The sequence below is a fragment of the Chiloscyllium punctatum genome, chromosome 9 (assembly GCF_047496795.1).
Source record: "Chiloscyllium punctatum isolate Juve2018m chromosome 9, sChiPun1.3, whole genome shotgun sequence".
Lineage (NCBI taxonomy): Eukaryota > Metazoa > Chordata > Chondrichthyes > Orectolobiformes > Hemiscylliidae > Chiloscyllium > Chiloscyllium punctatum.
Genome location: NC_092747.1, coordinates 59,558,708 through 59,577,421, shown reverse-complemented (window position 1 = coordinate 59,577,421; position 18,714 = coordinate 59,558,708). Strand labels below are relative to the sequence as shown.

The 18,714-nt window shown below is 40.8% G+C and overlaps 1 protein-coding gene across 5 annotated transcripts in view; it reads left to right on the top strand.

Moving 5' to 3' along the window:
• Positions 1–18,714, top strand: part of LOC140481444 (neuronal PAS domain-containing protein 2-like) — a 119,750-nt gene that overhangs the window by 87,499 nt on the left and 13,537 nt on the right. For 4 of the 5 annotated variants that reach the window (XM_072577622.1, XM_072577623.1, XM_072577621.1 and 1 more), the window contains 7 exons: positions 1,046–1,130; positions 1,348–1,468; positions 1,750–1,856; positions 5,288–5,377; positions 7,082–7,228; positions 11,069–11,188; positions 12,154–12,335. In XM_072577622.1, the coding sequence (XP_072433723.1) occupies positions 1,046–1,130; positions 1,348–1,468; positions 1,750–1,856; positions 5,288–5,377; positions 7,082–7,228; positions 11,069–11,188; positions 12,154–12,335 (852 nt within the window). The remainder of the gene's footprint in view (positions 1–1,045; positions 1,131–1,347; positions 1,469–1,749; positions 1,857–5,287; positions 5,378–7,081; positions 7,229–11,068; positions 11,189–12,153; positions 12,336–18,714) is intronic. The other variant, XR_011961526.1, reaches the window with a different exon arrangement.

Genomic DNA, 18,714 nt, shown 5'->3' with positions numbered 1-18,714 from the left:
GGAAACAATGCTCACAATATCCATAACACAAAGACCAGAATACATCCTATGCCCGGTGATTCATGATAAAATAATTATTAATAATATTGAAATTATTCAAAATATTGGGTCAAAATAACCAAAAATCTCCAAATACCTCTAATTACAGTTGAAATAAGCAAGTCTGTAACTAAAAATGTTAAGGAATATTCACTTTGCAAAGTGAGTAGCAACAAAACCACACTGCCAACTTCCAGTGTAGCAGATATCATTGTAGATGCAAAATTGAATGTTAGTGGTACATAACACAGAGTTAGTTGTGCAGCAAATTGACTGTGTCTTGTCCTCTGATGTTCAAGGACACCTGATTCTCAGCAGTTGTTTTTTTTCCACGGTTGCTTATCAGTAGATGTAATCTGGTGAAATTGCTTGACTTAACCAGAGCATGGGAAGGCGTCAGTCATATTAAATGTTTTTTAGTAACTTGTAATTTACAATATTTTTTGGATTAATTTCCTCTTTGTTTTTCTTGTCATAGACTATGTGTTGGGTATCTGTGTAGAAAGCAACTTTGCACAGTGGAATGCAATTTGCCTTTAGCCAAGGAGCATTCAGCACTAGTTAGCTCAGTTGGCTGGATGGTTGGTATGTGATGCTGACAGGATGGGTTCAATTCCCATACCAGCTGAGATCGCCAGAAGCCCTTCTTTCTCAACTTGACTCTGAGGCTTGGGGGCCCACAGGTTAAGCCCACTACCAGTCATCTCTCTCCAGTGAGAGAGCAGCCTCAGAGACTGTGGCAACATTAATAACCTCTGAGCCTTCAAAACAAAAGAATATGCTCTTTCTATGTTGCCTTCCATATCTGCCAACTGAATGGAGTTATTGACTTGAATGATAGGTAGTGCTGGAATTAAAACTCATGGCTTCTGACTATAAAACAATCACTTGAGTTGATAGAATAATTTATGATTTGTATAATGATTCCAGAACCCAAGTTAAATGCATATTCAGTCTTATTTTCATTGAATTTTCTTTTCATTGATTTTTTACAAAATTACTCCAGCTATGCAGAAGTTCGAGCACAGCGTCGAAAAGACATCTGTTTGGATGATAGCTGTACAGAAGTTGTTGGTTCTTCATTGCTTAAGGTAATAAGAAAGATTAATCTATTCACAATTCTGGGAATGCTTTAAATGCCTGTTATTGTGAAAGATTCTGTAGCCATTTATTAAGGCTAATGTTAAGAAATGTAATATTATTTGTGAACGTATTGAAAACAATCACAGTTAATCTTGCAGGTGGTGCAATGGAAAATAACAATTTGCTCATACCTGTCATACATTCTACTGTTATTGTTCTGTACAGGGACATGACTTAAGAATTGATACACAGCAGCACGTTGAAGTGCTCCCTGGCACTCCATCACCTTCTTCTTCATCTCGGAGTTCACATAAATCATCTCGTACCTCGGTGTCAGAATCTGCATGTAGGTGTCTTTATTTTCATGTTAACTTTGGAAAGCTTATGAGATCATTTTTCCATTTTGCTGCATTAGCTTTGGAAAATATTCATAAAGTAAAATTCGCAAAATGCTTCAAATCGATGATCATGATGTTTCTCTTACATTGATTTTTTTCCTCATTAATTAGTTAATTTCAACAATCAATGTATTAATCTGGTTCTGCTCATTTAGAAATTGTGTGTTGTAGCTTGTAGAAATTGTGACCATCTCAATAAATTAAATCCAATGTCAAATTTCTTTCTCAGCAACACAAAGCAAACTACTTTCAGAGATCAGTGCTCCATCCTTGCAGGCAAAAGCAGCAATACAACAAGATGTAGGAATTCAGCAGCATCCACCCGGCAGCAACCAGGTAGAGATTTGCTTAATGTAATCACTCAACATGCTGATGAATTATTGTTTTCAGAAAGCATTTAAGAAAGTACTGATAAGTAATGAAGTAATCCATTGTCACAAGAAGAGATCATTTTAAAATTACCAAATTTAAATTGCTGGAGTGATAGAAGAATTTGCACAATTAGAGATGTTTTGCTGAATTCATGGTTAAAAGTGCATGGACTAAGAACTTTTTTTTTGACATTATCTTTGGCGCCAGGAGAAGGAGTGTTAGATTACACAAGAAAAGTTTAAATATCTTTTTATTTGTATAGCGAAAGCCTCCTACAAACTCCCACCTCATAATTTAGACAAATGAAACCAACTCTTTTTTTTTTGCTACTTGCCAGTTATCTCATGCCACTTGACATCTGTACTCCCACCCAGCAGATGCTACTGGATTTGGGCCACCAACTAACACAGATGATGTCTGGAATTTAAAATGTCCCTGGCTACATTCTGAAAAATAAGTGGAGTTTGCTGATCAGCATTGCCTTCACCCACCTAATTCCCACCACAAGTTGAAATCAGGGTGTAATTTTTAAAATTTTCTCAGAGTGTCTTTGGAACTTACTACTTCAAAAGGCAGTGGAAGAAAAATTCAAGATAAACAAGTGGGCAGAAGAGTATTGGGATAGGTAGGAGTGTGAAGTAATCAGAGCAGCCATGATCATAGTGATTAATGCAAGAGGATTAAAGGCCAAATGCCTCCTAATTTGCATAGAAGTTCATACATATCGAATTATACAGGCACAATATAATTACATAACGTGAAATAAAAATGATTGTGGTTTCAGAATAATGAGATTATAAATCCAAACTGTTGTTATTTGAAAATAATGAATCTTTTATTTTCTGTATTCATTTCTGTTCCAGAAATCTTATATTTGTCTGTCAGTTCATAAATAATTATTTCAGATTCATGACCTGCCAATTTACATTTTCCCATTGTTCCTGCAAACTACACACTGCTCTTGACACAAATTGGTTTCTATGGAAATTCTTCACTATATTGGATGAAATAGGTGAATGCTGTTATAGTCGAAAATGTGTTGCTGGAAAGGCGCAGCAGGTCAGGCAGCATCCAAGGAGCAGGAGAATCGACGTTTCGGGCAAGAGCCCTTCTTCAGGAATGAGGAAAGCGTGTCCAGCAGGCTAAGATAGGGAGGAGGGACTTGGGGGAGGGGCGTTGGAAATGCGATAGGTGGAAGGAGGTCAAGGTGAGGGTGATAGGCCGGAGTGGGGGTGGGGGCGGAGAGGTCAGGAAGAAGATTTCAAGTTAGGAAGGCGGTGCTGAGTTCGAGGGATTTGACTGAGACAAGGTGGGGGCAGGGGAAATGAGGAAACTGGAGAAATCTGAGTTCATCCCTTGTGGATGGAGGGTTCCTAGGCAGAAGATGAGGCGTTCTTCCTCCAGTCGTCGTGTTGCTATGGTCTGGCAATGGAGGAGTCCAAGGACCTGCATGTCCTTGGTGGAGAGGGAGGGGGAGTTGAAGTGTTGAGCCACGGGTTAGTGGGTTGGTTGGTCCAGGTGTCCCAGAAGTGTTCTCTGAAACGTTCCGCAAGTAGGCAGCCTGTCTTCCCAATATAGAGGAGGTCACATCGGGTGCAGCGGATGCAATAAATGATGTGTGTGGAGGTGCAGGTGAATTTGTGGTGGATATGGAAGGATCCCTTGGGGCCTTGGAGGGAAGTAAGGGGGGAGGTGTGGGCGCAAGCTTTGTATTTCTTGCGGTTGCAGGGGAAGGTGCCGGGAGTGGAGGTTGGGTTGGTGGGGGGTGTGGACCTGACGAGGGAGTCACGGAGGGAGTAGTCTTTTCGGAACGCTGATAAGGGAGGGGAGGGAAATATGTCCCTGGTGGTGGGGTCCGTTTGGAGGTGGCGGAAATGACGGCAGATGATACGCTGTATATGGAGGTTGGTGGGGTGGTAGGTGAGGACCAGTGGGGTTCTGCCCTGGTGGCGGTTGGAGGGGCGGGGCTCAAGGATGGAGGAGTGGGAAGTGGAGGGGATGCGGTGGAGGGCATCGCCGATCACGTCTGGGGGGAAATTGCGGTCTTTGAAGAAGGAGGCGTCTGGGTTGTAAGGTATTGGAACTGGTCCTCCTGGGAGCAGATGCGGCGGAGACGAAGGAATTGGGAATATGGGATGGCGTTTTTACAGGGGGCAGGGTAGGAGGAGGTGTAGTCTAGGTAGCTGTGGTAGTCGGTCGGTTTATAGTAAATGTCCATGTTGATTCGGCCGCCTGAGATAGAAATGGAAAGGTCGAGGAAGGGGAGGGAGGAGTCTGAGACGGTCCAGGTGATTTTGAGGTTGGGGTGGAAGGTGTTGGTAAAGTGGATGAACTGTTAAACCTCCTCGTGGGAGCACGAGGCAGCACCAATACAGTCATCGATGTAGCGGAGGAAAAGGTGGGGGGTGGTGCCAGTGTAGCTGCGGAAGATGGACTGTTTCACATATCCTACAAAGAGGCAGGCATAGGTGGGGCCCATGCGGGTGCCCATGGCTACTCCTTTGGTTTGGAGGAAGTGGGAGGATTGGAAAGAGAAGTTGATCAGGGTGAGGACCAGTTCAGTCAGTCGAAGGAGGGTGTCAGTGGAAGGGTACTGGTTCGAACGGCGGGAAAGGAAGAAGCGGAGGGCTTTGAGTTCTTCATGATGGGGGATGGATGTGTACAGGGACTGGATGTCCATGGTGAAGATAAGGCCGTCCCCGATCCCCAACCATGATTTTCGCTTCCCCGGTCCCCAACGCCTTATCTTCACCATGGACATCCAGTCCCTGTACACCTCCATCCCCCATCACGAAGGACTCAAAGCCCTCCGCTTCTTCCTTTCCCGCCATTCCGACCAGTACCCTTCCACTGACACCCTCCTTCGACTGACTGAACTGGTCCTCACCCTGAACAACTTCTCTTTCCAATCCTCCTTGGATGCTGCCTGACCTGCTGCGCTTTTACAGCAACACATTTTCGGCTCTGATCTCCAGCATCTACAGTCCTCACTTTCTCCTCGAATGCTGTTATAGTGGCTTGCTCTAGTCCAATTTGGTCATTTCTTGTTCAATTTTCTTTTCTTTATTCATTCACGGGATCACTCATCACTAATTGCCCAAAGAGCACTTAAGAGTCAACCACATTGCTGTGGGTCTGGAGTCACATGTAGACCAAACCAAGTAAGAACAACAGTTTCCTTCCCTTAAGGACATTAGGGAAGCAGATGTATTTTTCCAACAAACAGCAATGGATTCATGGTCATCATTCGACTTTTAATTCCAGGTTTTTTAACTAAATTCAAATTCCACCATCTGCCATGGCAAGATATGAACCTGGGAGCCTAGAACATTACCTAGGTCTCCAGGTTAACAGTCCAGAGAGAATACCAACTGACTGTAACCTTTCTTTTGCAGTCCTTAATATCGGAGCCATCTATTGATCTACTATCACAGGGGTTGATGCCCCAGGCTACTGTGGTCAGTCAGCCTGCATCAATGGCACAGGTTAGAATATAAATAACTTCCTTTATTTTTATGATTATCTTTTCTTCCATTTCCCTAAAATCTGGTTTAGAATCTTCAAACAAATTGACAAACAGGACAGACAGGGATTAACAAAGCATGTCTAATGATACTTTCAAATTTAGGTTTTTAATAAATATTTGTTTGATATTTTTTGTTTGCTCTATTCTCTGCCTTGACTTTGTTCTTGTGAGAGTGTGCAAGTAATGTCCTTCCTGTCTCTTCCAGAGATTTTATTTTGCCACCTATCAGTTATTAAGTTCTGTGACTTTTTTGAGTTTATTTCTTCAATTCCTGTGTGGATTACCTAACCTGTATGTGGACAGGATCCTAAATGTCCTATTTTAAAATGTGATTGCACTTTGTGGCGTATCACAATGGAATACCAGGACACCTTTAATTTTCTGTTTCCTTATTTGCAGACTTATTTGGACTTAAAGAAATCCAAAATGGCATTTTTTTGAGATTATTGACTGCAAATTTCTATCCTTTCAGTAGGGACTGGCCAATTGTTTTCTTATTGTTAAGTTCCATGAGGGTTGGGGAAGAATACCTCCAAGAAACCATGCCATTCACAAATAAGATCATTTAAACTAGTTAGACAGTTCACGGAGAGCTCACAGAGGACCAGATTAACATTTTACATAACCTGCACACTGGGCCATGCAGAACAGGTGCTTGGAGAGAGCAACATAGCAGCGGTTATGCCGATCCCATGATATTTGGTGGGTCCCATGGGAGGGAGAATCGCCCGGAGACAGTGGCACATAGGTGCTATCACTGTGCACACATTGTAGGGATAGTGATGACTACTCACTCAGGCAATGAAGGGAACATCACACCCCTAGTATCACAAGCAGAAAAGATCAGGAAACAGGCTTCCAGACTCAATTGCCTCAACCATTGAAGAAATTTGTCACAACTTACCTTCGATGCAAAGGATGGGAACTGGTGAATGAATTTGGTGAAAGCACCAGTTTTCTGAAGGACATCATTTGAAAGGCAGAGGTGGTTGTGTATATCATTTGGTATTTTTGGTGCTCTGGAAGAATATTAAAGCAAAGAGCATAGATGGCCGAAGAGTGAATATGATAGCGGATAACCTATTGTCTGTGGATGTGGAGATATAATTGAAGAAGCCATCTCAAACCATGAATTAGTTTCTAGTGACACTGCTAGAGAGAGCTGATCAGACAAACCTGAAGCTGAACAAGGAAACATTGCAAGAGAAGATGGCCGTAGTCAAGTGCATCGTTAATATACTGATAGCAAAAGAACTTTGTCCTGATCCTTATTAAGTGTGAGTTGCAGAGAGATGCAGCAACAAAAAGATGTAAAGGTAGTTGAATCGTTTGAAAGATCTTAGATAACTAAATTCTTGCACAATTTGCTGTCAAAGTGTGAACTTTTCTCAGAAGTTCAATGCAAAGGATTTGGGCAAATGATCAAGAAATGATCCTTAAATTGGTTTCCTGATTTTGAAAGGATAATCTGCCCTGTTTTCCATCGTTGTATTTATGCAACTCTGAATGGTAGAAACTTTAATTAACTATGAATAGTTCTGAAGCAAAAATCTTGTGGATGCTGCATTTAGGTTGATAATTGCATTTAGCATGACTGTTCATACTAAACTGTAGCGAATTTACTGTTCAGCATTTGTAAAAATACCTGTTGTTATACGTCCAGTTCCCAGCACAGTTTGACGTGATTCAGTCTCTAAAGGATCAGCTTGAACAACGTACACGCATTCTGCAAGCAAATATCACATGGCAGCAGGAAGAACTCCAAAAGATTCAGGAGCAACTTTGCATGGTGGATGACTCAAATTTACAGGTAAGAGTACAGAATGAATTCTTGAAACGTATCGGCAAATCAGTAATAGATTGGAAGCTTCAGGGTTTAAGTTTATGATCCAAAAGGTATTCAGGCCTTTCCTATTCAAGATCCATTTTTTGTCCAAATTCTGAAAAACAATGTAAAATAACATTAATAACTATTTGAAAGTCAGAACAGAATAATTTCCCTGTGGGTGGAGTTTCTCAGGTGCTTCAGCATCCATTGAAAATAATGAAGACTGAAAAATTATTGCATAAACCACCAAATAAACTGTCAGGAAGTATGACCCTGACTTTCTGAGAGTTTGACCTTGAAACACCTAGCTATCGGAATACAGACTTCATGGTGGAACCTCAGATTAATTGGTGCAGTTGTATTTATGCAGGTAAAGGTCAGATATCATTAAAATTTGATGTGTTCTAAGCCATCTGAAAGTCACACTCAGGATGTTTTCAGTAAATTGCCAGCAAAATATTGTCCAGACCTTTAGAGGGCTGATGCGTGGCAAGTAATATTTCTACCATACAAATATCAGGCAACGACCATTTTAAGTAAGAGACAATCTGACCAGCACCCCTTGACATTCTATGGTGTTATCATCCCCCACTATCAACATCCTTGAGGTTACCATCGACCAGAAACTCAACTGGACTTGCCACATAAATACAGTGGCTACAAGAGAAGATCAGAGGCTAGGAATCCTGCAGTGAGTAATTCACCTAGCGACTCTTCAAAGTCAATCCACCATCCACAAGGCACAAGTCAGAGCTGTGTTAGAATACTCCCTACTTACCTGGATGGGTGCAGCTCCAACAACACACTGCACCATTCAGAACACAGCAGTGCATTTGATTGATACCACATCCACAAGCATCCACTTGCTCCACCACTGACACTCAGTAGCAGCAGTGTGTACTATCTGTGAGATGTATTGCAGAAATTCTTTATAGACTGTTAGGCAGCACCTTCCAAAGCCACAGCCACTTTCATCTAGAAGAATAAGGGCAGCTTTTACTTGGGAAAATCACCACTTGCAAGTTCCCCTCCAAGCCACTCACCTTCCTGACTTGGAAACAGATCATTATTCCTTCACTGTCTCTGGGTCAAAAACCTGGAATTCCCTCCCTAAGGGCATTGTGGGTTAACCTTCAGCATGTGGACTGCAACAGTTCAAAATGGCAGCTCACCACCTCTTTCTGAAGGGCAACTAGGGATGGACAATAAATGCTGGCTAGCCAGCAACACCCATATCCCACAAATGAATAAAATAAACATTTTGCTGAAACTAAACAAGACACTAGTTAGACCACACCTGGAATACCATGAACAGTTTTGGTTCCCTTTGTAAGGAAACATATATTGACATTAGAGGCAATCCAGAGTAGTTACCCTAGGCTGATCCTGCGTAAATACAATTGTCTTATGAGGAGAGGTTGAGTGGCTTAGACCTGTACTCATTGGAGTTTAGAAGAATGAGAGAAGACCTGACTGAAACATACCAAATTGTTTTGGGACTTGACAGGAGAGATTTGGAGAGGTTCTTTCCCCTTGTGGGAGAGTTGAGGCAAGAGGGCATAAACTCAGAATAGGGAGTTGCCCAACTACAACATAGGTGAGGAGGAATTTCATTTCTCAGAAGGTGATGAACTGTAAATTTCATTATTGTGAAGGGCTATATAAGCTATGTTGCTAAGTATATTCACAGCTGAGGTAGAGAGATTTGTAATCAGCAAGAGAATCAAGGCTCTTAGTCATTTTCTGCCACTCTTTATATTCTGGCCAATCATCTTTGTGTGATTATATGATTCTTTTTCCTGAAGTTTCACGTTTTTCTTAACTTCTTGTTAGCTCCTTAACTTCCTCCCCTTTGAAATTTTCTTCGCAGCAGGAATACTTTTCCTTTGTTCTATTATGGGATGTGGGTGTCACTGTAAAGGCCAGCATTTTTTACCTTTCCCTAATTGTCCTTGAACTAAGTGACCTATTGGCCCAATTGAGAGGACAGTTAAAAGTTGACCACATTGTGGGTTCGGAGTCACATGTAGGTCAGACGGGATAAGGATGACATATTTGCTTCCCCAGGACATTCGTTAACTGGACGGGTTTTTTTTCCCAGCAGTCATCCTTGATTACATGGTCACCATTAGGCTAACTTGTTTTAATTCCCAGATTTTGTTGAATTTGGATTTGACCATCTGTCCCCCTATTGAGTTTTTTTATTCTCTTGCAGGATGTGGATGTTATTGGCTGGGCAGAATGTTACTTATCCCTAGTTGCCCTTGAGGAGTTGGTGAGGAACATTAGTCTGGAACTCTGGATTACTAGTCCAGAATACACTAGTATATTGCCAGTATGCCATCACCTTCACTGAAATATCCACTATATCTGCTTTTCGACTGATGTATCCCCTAGCCTAGTGTCCCAATTCACTTCAGATAGATCAGTTTTCATGCCTGCAGTGTTTCCCATATTATTTATCTTGACCTCCCAATCAGGAGATTTGAATTTGAAATTTCAAAATAAATTAATCTATATTCAATCTCTGAACTCAATTTACCCCTCTGTTGTCATAGGGATGGGTAAATCAGAGTGGATCCTTGAAAAGGAATTAGGGAAATTGTCTACTGGAATTTTCCAGAAAGTTTTGGGGTTTGGAACTTTGTAAATTTGTAAACCCTGAGTTCAGCAGGCAGATGAAGTTAACCTCCCCTATGAGCAGAAAAGGAACAATTGATGTGAAGCAGAGGGCTGTTAGGCTGTTTCTGAACTGGAGTTCTCAGTAAGAATAAAGTGAAGCCTTAAATTGGAGCTGAGAAATCTGCGGTCATCAGATTGGAAAAGAATTTGGACAATTGTTTCACTGAAAGCTAGTGGAAGGATCCCCATGAGATTTTATTCCTTAGAGAATATCAAGAATACCGAGAAGAAAAAAAAAATCAGATGGAACTTTGGAGAACTGAGGCTGACATTTGAGTTAATCCGAGGAAAAGTTTCTGGCTTCTCATTAAGCTTTTGTAGGTTCAAAAACCTTTAAGGGGGAATTGCAAGGAAAAAGGGAAGGTTCATTTGAGAACATTAGACAAAAGCAAATGTGATTGTGCTTTATTATCTACCATACTCATCCAGACAAGTAAAGAGTATTCTATCTCACTCCTGATGTGTGCCTTGTGATACATGTAATTTCTTGTGATTTTCACAGGGTGACACTGTGTCTGGATTGAACTCAGTTATATTATTGAAGTTTCTGAATCTAGTCATTAGGGGGTAGCATGCAAACAGGCAGTGAGGGATCTTGTGATGCAGTGGTACTGTCCCTACCTCTGGCCTAGGAGGAATAGGTTTAATTCCCAGCTGCTCTAGAGGTGTGGCTAATGTCTTTGAACAGGTTGATTAGAAAATCTGGCAGGAACGCAGTAGAAAACTTCACTTTCTCAGTGACAGTTTTTTTTTAGTTATCCGTGATAAAAGTGTATGAAATTGCAAACCAGTTTTACAGACACATGTTTATAATTCTTTTACACATGGCACACAGGGGAAGTGTATAACCTGAGAAACTAGAATCTTACCCCACAGACATATAACAAAAGTTACTATCTTAGCTGACTTGTTAATATCAGTAACAGCACTGTGAAGTGTGCTTACACCATATGGACTGCAGTGCTTCAAGAAGGAAGCTTACCATCAGCTTGTCAAAAGAAGTTAGAAATGGGTAAGAATTGCTAGCTGTGATACTTACATTTCATAAATGGAATAGAAAATTCAAATAGAATTTAAGATCTAAAAATCAGAAACAAACTGTTGAACATCTTTTTTAAAGCTTGCTTTTCCTCCTTTCAGTTATTGCTGCAGCAGCCAACGTCCATCAGCCTGAGTCCATTACAGTATCAAGAATCACAGCAGCAAAAGCAGCAACAACTGGGTCTTATTGCGCATGAGCATGATCTCTCCAATAAACAGGTACCAATAGGATCAACATAATAGTGCCAAGCATACTCACAAACCAACAAAATTATTAGTTTTGAAAGTGAAAACATAAAATGTTGGAAACACTATATCAGATCCATCATTATAGTGGGCTCTGCATTAGGAATGGGAAACTGGAAGCTAAGTGGTAAGTTAGGGCTTAACAAACCAATAAAACTGTGAACTCATTTAGACTAGTGATTTTGCTTGGCATAGGCCATGTAAGGATTCTTCCCATCAAATAAAGCAAATAAAATGCACTTAGTGAAGGTGAGTATGTGTAATTTTACAAGATATTATGAGAGGAATTTATTGATGGTGGTCTGGAGGATGTGCCAATCCACCAAACCCATGGAGGAACCTGGAGCACCTGAAGGAAACCCACATAGGCACAGGGAGAATTTGCAAACTCCAATTTGCAAACCTGAGATTGGAAGTGAGCCCAGGTCCCTGGTGCTGTGAGGTAGCAGTGCTAACCACTGAGCTACCATGCCACCTCTAGTTAGACTCACCCCTTTAAAGATTCACAAGTTTTTCACAAGCAACCATATTACATGAGGTGATCTTAGAGTGCTTGAGATGAATAGATTTGATGCATGTAAGGGAAAACTAGCTAACCCCATTGAGGAGAAAGGAATTGAGGGATCAACCCATGCAGAAATGTAAGAGGAAGTTTGCCTGGAGCATTAACAAACAGCTTAACTCTGTTGTAAAATTTGGAGTAATTCTATACTATAGATATACAAATGAGCTAATCCACAAGCTTCTGGAAGATTCAGCTTTCTGAGCATAGTCAGGTGCAAATACAACATGAAATTTTGGGAGATGACGATCTAGGTCTCTAGTAAGGCTGATACAAATACTTGATGCATTTCACACTAAACAGGTTTTTATTTGCTAAACGGAATATTTGGACTTTGATCTTCCTGCTCAACAAGATGTTTTTAATGTTTTTGTAGAATGCTAAAATGATACATGCTGGATGTGTGGTACAGACCTCAATGCCCAATATTTCCTCTGCAAGCCTGGCATTACATTTCAGCAGTCCTGTGATGTTCTCTCAGGCCCCGTCAATGGCAATCCAAAGTGATGGCACCATTGGTCATTCAGGTCCCAACTTTGGTCATGACAGGCAACTAAGGTAGTAGCAATTTTGTTTCATAAATTACAATCAAATGTATGAATAACAAACTTAAAGAATTACCTTTAGGAAGATATTTCTTATCCATATGAATTATCTATCAGAAAAAACATGAATTTTAGCAATTTAAATAGCAGCTAATTAGAATGTTTCCCTTTTACTTCTGGAAGAAAAGCTTTAATCATTAACCTCATTGGTTTCAGTGCCAATTTTCACTGGTTGAGGCTTAATAGCATAAAACAGACCTATGTTTCAGGGAAAGTTGGCAATCTCAGTAAATATAAGGCCAAGTTTGCAACTTGAAAGAAAAACATTCACTGTTGCACCAGAAGTGATTGTTGTGCCATTTCAGACATGATGCTGAGGAAAATGAAAGGGTGTTTTATGTTATATCTGGTTGCTCTATCTGACTTCTGTGAATGATTGATGCTGATAAATTGGCTAAAAGACGAAAGCAATTTTCTGTTATGTTAAGTCAATTATCACATAATTGTGAAGGGAAAACATGAATTGAGTTTTACTTTTAGGAACAAAGGAACAGTGAGACAGAATGCCTAGTCACCTTCTAATGCCATTGATTACAATAACTGATGGGTTCCAGGCATGTTCTATGTCACCAGTGGGCAGCTCACAAATGCAAGGGATTGAAATCCAGTGATCTTGCTTCACAAGAGCTGCAACAGCTTTCAACTCAGGGAGCTTAAAGAGGGAGAAGTGCCTCCCCCTGCAATCATTGCAAATGTTGGCAGAAAGATCTGTAACATTGACCAGTGGAAATCAAAGTATTTATCACTACGATGCTGCGCCACATCAATTTTTGGGAACTCAATAACAGGAGCAGGGATGTCAGGTTCCCACTGGCATTTACTTAGAGTGGGTGGGAAAAATGCAATCAGAATGTGGCAGACTTAGGTGTGGAATTGGAAATTGAGTTGACGTGGCAAAGAACTCAATATCTCTCTTCGTCCACAACCCTGACCACTTTCAGGCAGTGTAACAAAGGACCATCCAGACTTTCATGTTTCTCCTGTTTTACTAGTCAACAAAGAATTGTTCATTGTTAACATATAAAAAATGTCAATTGCTAACAGTGAAATGCTGTTTTTGGAATGCTGGTGGTACAGTGACAACTCAATCAATATATTCTGGATATTTGTATTTAACTTTTCATTCCCTATCCTGAAGTTGTTGTGCCATTTTGTGTAAAGAACAATAATCTATACTGCCACAAATCTGATATTCTATCAATTCTAATATAGTAAAAATTACATGTAGTATCATGAATTAGGACACTTTGAGTTTTCTACAGCACTTATTATTTTACTACAACATGCATCAAATAGTATAGTAGAGAAGAGGGGCAAGTTAAATAGTCAAAGCAGGCTAGAGCAAGACAGAAAATGAGGTTAGACTGATAAATTAAAATATATTTATTTCAATGCACAAGACCTGCAAGGTAAGTTAGATGAACTTAGGGCATAATTGTAAACAAGAGACTAGGATATCAAAGCTATCACAGAAATATGGCTCAGGGAGGGACAGGACTAGCAGCTTAATGTTCCAGGATATAGTTGTAATAAGAAGGATAGAAAGGGGGCAAAACAGGAGCGGGAGTTGCATTTTTGGTTAGGGATATCATTACAGCCGAATATTATTCCTGCGAAAATGTCCAGTGTGTTAAGGGCTTGGATGGAGAGGAAGTTGTGTACAAAAATGTTTTTTTATTCAATCCATAGATGTACCTACTAGAGAAGGAGCACTACTTGACCTTCTCCTGGGAAATAAGGCTAGACAAATAACTGAGGTGTCAGTGGGGAAGCATTTTGGGGCCACTGATCATAATTCTATTCATTTTAAAACAGTTATGGAACATGACAGACCTGATCTAAAAGTTAAATTTCTAAATTGGAGTAATGCCAATTTTGAAGGCATTAGGCAGGAACTTTCAAAAGTTGTTTGGGAGGGGATACACCTAAGTGAAGGGGTAGTTGGAAAACTAGAGGCCTTTAAAAATTAGGTAATAAGAGTTCAGAGACAGTATGTTCCTGTTAGTGCAAATGGGCAAGGCTGGTAGGTGTAGGGAATGCTGGATGACTTGGAAAACTGAGGCTCTGGTCAAGAAAAAGGAGGCATATGATGGGATCGAGTGAATCCCTAGAGGACTATTGGGGCAGTAGGAGTATACTTAAGAGGGAAATTAGGAGGGCAAAAAGGCAACATGAGATAGCTTTGGCAACAAGAGTTAAGGAGACTCCAAAGAGATTCTACAAATACTTTAAGGGGAAAGGAGTAACTGTGGAGTGAATAGGGGCCCATAAAGATCAACAAGGCCATCTAAGTGTGGAACCACAGGAGATGGGTGAGATTTTAAATTAATATTTTGCGTCAATATTTACTGTGGAGAAGGACATGGAAGCTAGAGAGCTTGGGAGAGGTAAATAGCAAGGTCTTGAAAAGTGTCCATATTATGGCAGAGGAGGTATTGGATGTCTTAAAATACATAAAGATGGATAAATCCCCAGGACCTGATCAGGCGTACCTCAGAACTTTACGGGAAGTTAGAGAAGAGATTGCTGGGCCCCTTGCTGAGACATTTGTATCGTTGGTAACAACAGGTGAGGTGCTGGAAGACTGGATGTTAGCTAATATGCTGCCATTATTTAAGATAGGTGATAAGGAAAAACCAGAGAACCATAGACCAGTGAGCCTGATGTCAATGGTGAGTAAGTTGTTGGAGGGGATTCTGAGGGATAGGATTTACATGCATTTGGAAAGACAATGACTGATAAGAGATAGTCAATATGACTTTGTGCATGGGAAATTGTGTCTCACTAACTTGATTGAGTTTTTTGAAGAAGTAACAAAGAAGATTAATGTAGGTAGAATGGTAGTTGCTGTCTATATGAACTACAGAAAGGTATTCGACTATGTTCCACATGATAGGCTGGTTAGCAAGGTTAGATCGCATAGAATCCAGTGGGAGCCAGCCAATTAGATACAAAATTGGCTTGACGGTAGGAGACAGTGGGTGGTGATGGAGTGTTTTTTTTCAGACTGGAGGCTTGTAACCAGTGATGTGCCACAAGGACCAGTGCTGGTCCTCTGCTTTCCGTCATTTAGATATGAGGTATGGAAGTAAGTTTGTAGATGACACCAAAATAAATCATGTAATGGATTGTGAAGATGTTTATCTCAGAGTACAATGGAACATTAATCAGATGGGCCAATGAGCTAAGGAGTGGCAGGTGGAGTTTAATGGAGCAGTGGTTAGCACTGCTGCCTCACAGCGCCAGAGACCCGGGTTCAATTCCCACCTCAGGCAACTAACTGTGTGGAGTTTGCACATCCTCCCCGTGTCTACGTGGGTTTCCTCCGGGTGCTCCGGTTTCCTCCCACAGTCCAAAGATGTGCAGGTCAGGTGAATTGGACATGCTAAATTGCCCGTAGTGTTAGGTAAGGGGTAAATGTAGGGATATGGGTGGGTTGCGCTTTGGGGGGGCGCTGTGGACTTGTTGGGCCAAAGGGCCTGTTTCCACACTGTAAGTAATCTAATCTAAAAAAAAAGTGTGAGGTGCTGCATTTTGATAAGGCAAATCGGGACAGGACTTATACAGTTAATGGTAGGGCCTTGGGAGTGTTGCCGAACAAAGAGACCTAAGGCTGCAGATGCATAGTTCCTTGAAAGTGGAGTTGCAGGTGGACAGGTTGGTAAGGAAAACAATTCTGGATTAGTGGTACTGGAAGAGCACAGCAGTTCAGGCAGCATCCAAGTAGCTTCGAAATAGAAGTTTCGGGCAAGCTTTTGCCCGAAACGTCGATTTCGAAGCTACTTGGATGCTGCCTGAACTGCTGTGCTCTTCCAGCACCACTAATCCAGAATCTGGTTTCCAGCAAGCAGTTATTGTTTTTACCAAGGAAAACAATTGGCACACTTGCCTTTATTGGTCAGCGCATTGAATATAGCAGTTGGGAGGTCATGTTACGTCGGTACAGGACAGTGGGGAGGCTATAAGCTGGTGGTACAACGCTAACATTTAAAAGGCATCTGGATGGGTATATGAACAGGAGGGGTTTAGAGGGATATGGGCCAAATGCTGGAAAATGGGACTAGATTAGTTTTGGATATCTGGTCAGAATGGACGAGTTGAACCGAAGGGTCTGTTTCCGTGCTGTATAACTCTATGACTCTATGAAGAATATATGAACTGAATAAAGATTTCTGTATCAGCAGCCAACTGAAATTCATTCTGATATACTTGGAGACTGGTTTCACTATAATCAAACTCGAAACACTGATTGTTTAAGTGATTGGGCCAGAATTGTTTGTCAGAATTGTTGTGTAGTTAATGGTGGTCACTGTTATTTCTGCATAACTAGTGCAGCAACTTAGTCGAGGAGCAAATGTGCAGCTAGCTACAAATATTGAAAGGTGCCTTGTCACCATTAACTTTACAAAAACAATATTTCTGCCTCACCTTTGAAATGCATTGAAAAATGATGCAGTTGTTTTATTTGCAAATTAGGTACAAAATAAAGTTATTGCAAAGATTTTGGACCAGTAATTACAAATTAAAATACCCTTCTTGCCTAGACAAAATACAAGTGTGCAGCTTAATTTCTTCAAACTGTTGAAGATTTTTAAAATATCAAGTTTATTTTTTTCATTAGCTTTCCCTTTCTGTCTCTTTTTCTTTCTAAATCCAATTGTTTCCTTCCTCTCTTTAATCCTCTTTCTGTATCTGATTTGACATTGAGATTGCCTGCACTGATTTACATTACTATCTCAGTCCTTGAGTTGTTTATGTCACTACCTTTCATTTGGATTGATTGAGGACACACATTTCCATCTCCAGTTCACTTAATTCCCAAGTGCATATTGTTTTCCACTGTGCTGCCATCAGTTTGCACTTCCGTCACTTGTGATGCAAAACCTAAATGCACACGAGATTGGAGACGTAATGCCGCCAAGACTGTGCCCACCAAGACTGAGCCTTTCCCAAGAGCCCATAACAGATCTTTCTGCAGTGATGACGGACAAGGTGAGCTCCAGTTTTATTGGGTGGTCACCATGGCCCAGAATTTCTATGCATCTTATACATTCCAGGATTCCATTGGAGGCATTTGTGGCATTTCCCAAACAGCCACACATTACTGCATCTGAGCAGTAGTGGAGTCCCTGTTCAGAAAGGTCAGACAGTACATATACTGTCAAACTGCTGAATGGCCGTCAAGCTGAGCGAACCTGAGGAATATGCATAATCGCTGGACTCCCCCAGATGCAAGATAGCATGGGACATATGTTTGTGGCCATCAAGGTTTACGCAGAACAGCTAGAAGACTTCATTCACCAGAAGAAATTCCATTCCATCAGCATTTCAATTGCTTTGCACCATTGGCCACTTGTGTGCTTTTAGATTAGATTAGATTAGATCTAATCTAAAAGCACATTATCCTTGTGACTTGCACCTACACACAGGCACTCCCACTCATTTCCAGAAATGCTATAAGGCAGCTCAAATTTAATTCAGCAATCATGTTCAGATTTAAGTTCCTTGTAGAAGGTTCATGCTTAATGTCTACTTTATCTGTTTATAATGAAGGTTTTAAAGAGAATTTTAATTAAGGAGAGACTACAAGAAAAATTCCACGGAGCAATGTGAATTAGTGCCATGTGCATTCCATAACGAATTTTTATTGTAATGTGCTAAAAGCACCCTGCACCAGAAAAACAGAACTTGCAAAGTGAGAATTGGAAAGCTGCCGTAACAATTGCAGCTGATGTTATGCGAAGGCTGGGCCAAGGATGCCTATGAATAGATTTGTAAGTCAGTCTATTTCTGACATGGAATCCTGGAAGAAAAATCTGCATTCTACAAATGTTACCTCAGCTGCATTATTATGTTAAGATGAGGTTCTCACTGTTTCTGAGAGTAACTTTCTGAGACAGATGTTTTGTCCATTGATGTAGATTGTGTAAATAATTTTCATCCATGATTCTGGTCAACAACCACCATTTGTGAGGCATAACCAATGTGGTTATTTATCTACTGCAACATGGTGATATAACATCCTTTAAAAATAAACTGCACTCTGAATGGGGCTTAACTTCAGACTTAGATATATCATATTCACATTAAGGTTACCAGTCTCATAATTGTAATCCTCTGACATCTGTAGACTTGGAGGGAATACTTTAGAAAGTAGGTATGCAGGGAGAAAATGAGGACTGCAGATGCTGGAGATCAGAGCTGAAAATGTGTTGCTGGAAAAGCGCAGCAGGTCAGGCTGCATCCAAGGAGCAGGAGAATCGACGTTTCGGGCATGAGCCCTTCCTCAGGAAGAAGGGATCATACCCGATAAGTAGATATGCAGCACGTAT